The sequence below is a fragment of the Penaeus vannamei genome, chromosome 16 (genome assembly GCF_042767895.1).
Source record: "Penaeus vannamei isolate JL-2024 chromosome 16, ASM4276789v1, whole genome shotgun sequence".
NCBI lineage: Eukaryota > Metazoa > Arthropoda > Malacostraca > Decapoda > Penaeidae > Penaeus > Penaeus vannamei.
Window position 1 is genome coordinate 34,512,343 of NC_091564.1, and position 2,500 is coordinate 34,514,842.

Below are 2,500 nucleotides of genomic sequence, written 5' to 3' on the forward strand. Positions count from 1 at the left end.
GAGGGGAGTGGAAAGATAAAGAGAGAGGGCATCCAAAAAACAGAAACGCCTTCCTCCCCCCTCCCCCCAAATAATAATAATAATAATAATAAATAAAATGATAATGATAATAATAGATCAAAAAAATGAACCGAGCGACGCATAGGGCGTGGCTTGGCGTCGGGCGTATTGAAGTAGCAACGAGGCAGGAAGACGCACATTAGATATGCAGGTTGCCATGGCTTCACGTCACACCACGCACAGGAGGCCCCTCGGTTGCCATAGTGAGCACACCTGGGCGGGGGAGGGGGAGGGGAGGGAAGGAGGAGGGGGAGATGGAGGAGAGGGAGATGGAGGAGGTGAAGGTGGGAAGGGGGAGAGGTGGAGGAGGAAGAGGAGGAATCGGAGGAGAGGGAGGTAGATATGGGTAGAAGGAAGAAGAAGACTAGGAGGAGGAAGAGGAGGAGGGGGAGATGGTGGAGGTAGAGGGGGAAGGAGGAAGAAGACTAGGAGGAGAAGGAGGAGGAGGAGCGGGAGGGACAGGTAGGAGATTGTTATTCGGAGGCAAGGAAGGAGGGAAGGAGTAGTGGCCGAGAGTGAGGAAAGGAGGAACCTAGGGAGTCTCTCTCTCTCTCTCTCTCTCTCTCTCTCTCTCATCTATCTATGCTAGAATCTCTCTCTCTCTCTCTCCGACCCTCTCTTTCTCTCTTTCTCTCTTTCTCTCTTTCTCTCTTTCTCTCTCTCTCTCTCTCTCTCTCTCTCTCTCTCTCTCTCTCTCTCTCTCTCTCTCTCTCTCTCTCTATTTTACATAATATTTATTTCTTCTTGGATAAATGACTATTATGTTTCTTTGAATTATATATTTTATTTAATTAATTGTACCAATCAATGTTTCCATGACTGAGAAACATCGCTTCATGTAAACGGTCTCTTTAATTCATTTTCCGCCGTAGTTCAAGTGGCAGTTGCAGCCATTTGAGTTTTGCTACTAGAAGGACCGGCTCCCTTGTCGCCTCAGAGGCTCTCGAAGACTCAGTCTTGAGTGTCGGCGAAAGAGGAGCAGCTCATGCAAATTCATTTGCTTTATTCACATGTATAAAGTGCGGCGAAGGGTGTGATTGAAGGTTGTGACATTTTAGATTTTAGTTAGAAAAAAAACGGTAGGAATGATGATTTGGTTAGGAATGATTATGGTGGTTGATAATGATTGACTAAAAGTTCTTGTCTTCGCCAACAGCATGACGAGAGCGGGAGACTGGTCGGGCTCATGGCCGGCGTCGGCTCCTCGTCCTGCTCCTCCAGCAGCTCCACCACCATCACCACCAGCAGCTGCGGGGCGTCGACGGGGGGCGCGGACCCCCCGCTCCCCCCGCGTCCGATCCACCACGCCGTCGCGCCCCCATCGTCGTCGTCGACGGTGGCCATCACGACGGCCCTCTCGTCGTCGGCTGCGCTGGCGTTGACGTCGTCGACCCTGGCGTCGTCCTCGTCGGCCCCTTCGCCTTCCCTGTCGCCGCCCCCTTCGCTGTCGCCGCCTTCGTCGTCGTCCTCGTCGTCGTCGTCGTCGTCCTGCTCTGCCCTGGGCTCGTCGTGCGGCTCGAGGACGGACGACGAGCTCACGTCGCTCTCGTGGCTCCAGGACTCCAACCTGCTCAGGGGTAAGAGGGGCTCGGGGCCCTTTTAGCGGGAGTTGCAGCGGAGCTGCCATTAGGGCTCCTCCTCTGTGCCTCCTTGGCCGTTGCTCTGTTCTTTTGTAATCCTTTTCTTTGTTCATCTCTCTCCTCCGCCTCCTATTCTTTTTCAATCCTTCCTTCTCTTTCCTCCTCCTCCCCCTCCCCACGTTGTAGAGAGTTATTAGTGTTGTACTTTGAAAGCTGGCGAGACGTTGCCGTATGTTGGAGTGACAGCGCCCATTGGAATATACTCCAGTGGGGAATATACGCCCATTTCTAGCCACGGCTGTGGAATATTAGTTTTATTTCTCTCCCTCCCTCTATTTTATTCTTCCTCCCTCACTCCTTCTCCCTCTCCCTTCATCCCGCTCTCTTCATCTCCCCCTTCCCCTCTTCTCCCTAAAGGGTTGGTACTAATGCATAGCAAACAAATTTTCGTTAATTATCTGCTTGCAAACCCTTACGAGGGCGTGTGTGTGTGTGTGTGTGTGTGTGTGTGTGTGTGTGTGTGTGTGTGTGTGTGTGTGTGTGTGTGTGTGTGTGTGTGTGTGTGTCCATACTTATTGGTATTTGTGTGTATGCAAAATATTCTTAGGAATATAGTATATATGTATTTGCCTACGTATTATGTGTTACGCTTATTTTTTGTCTATATTTATGTTAGTGCTTATATGTTCTCATGCATGCATTTACGCTGTGTATGTATTCCCGTGTGCGTATATGTATGAATTCCCGTGTGCGTATGTGTATGAATTCCCGTGTGCGTATGTGTATGAATTCCCGTGTGCGTATGTGTATGACTGCCCGTGTGCGTATGTGTATGACTGCCCGTGTGCGTATGTGTATGA

General features: G+C 50.5%; 1 protein-coding gene across 6 annotated transcripts in view; it reads left to right on the plus strand.

The window, feature by feature from the left end:
• The window catches only part of CHES-1-like (Checkpoint suppressor 1-like), a 122,534-nt gene that overhangs the window by 104,256 nt on the left and 15,778 nt on the right, over nucleotides 1–2,500 (plus strand). For all 6 annotated transcript variants that reach the window (XM_070131396.1, XM_070131393.1, XM_070131394.1 and 3 more), the window contains one exon: nucleotides 1,217–1,637. In XM_070131396.1, the coding sequence (XP_069987497.1) occupies nucleotides 1,217–1,637 (421 nt within the window). The remainder of the gene's footprint in view (nucleotides 1–1,216; nucleotides 1,638–2,500) is intronic.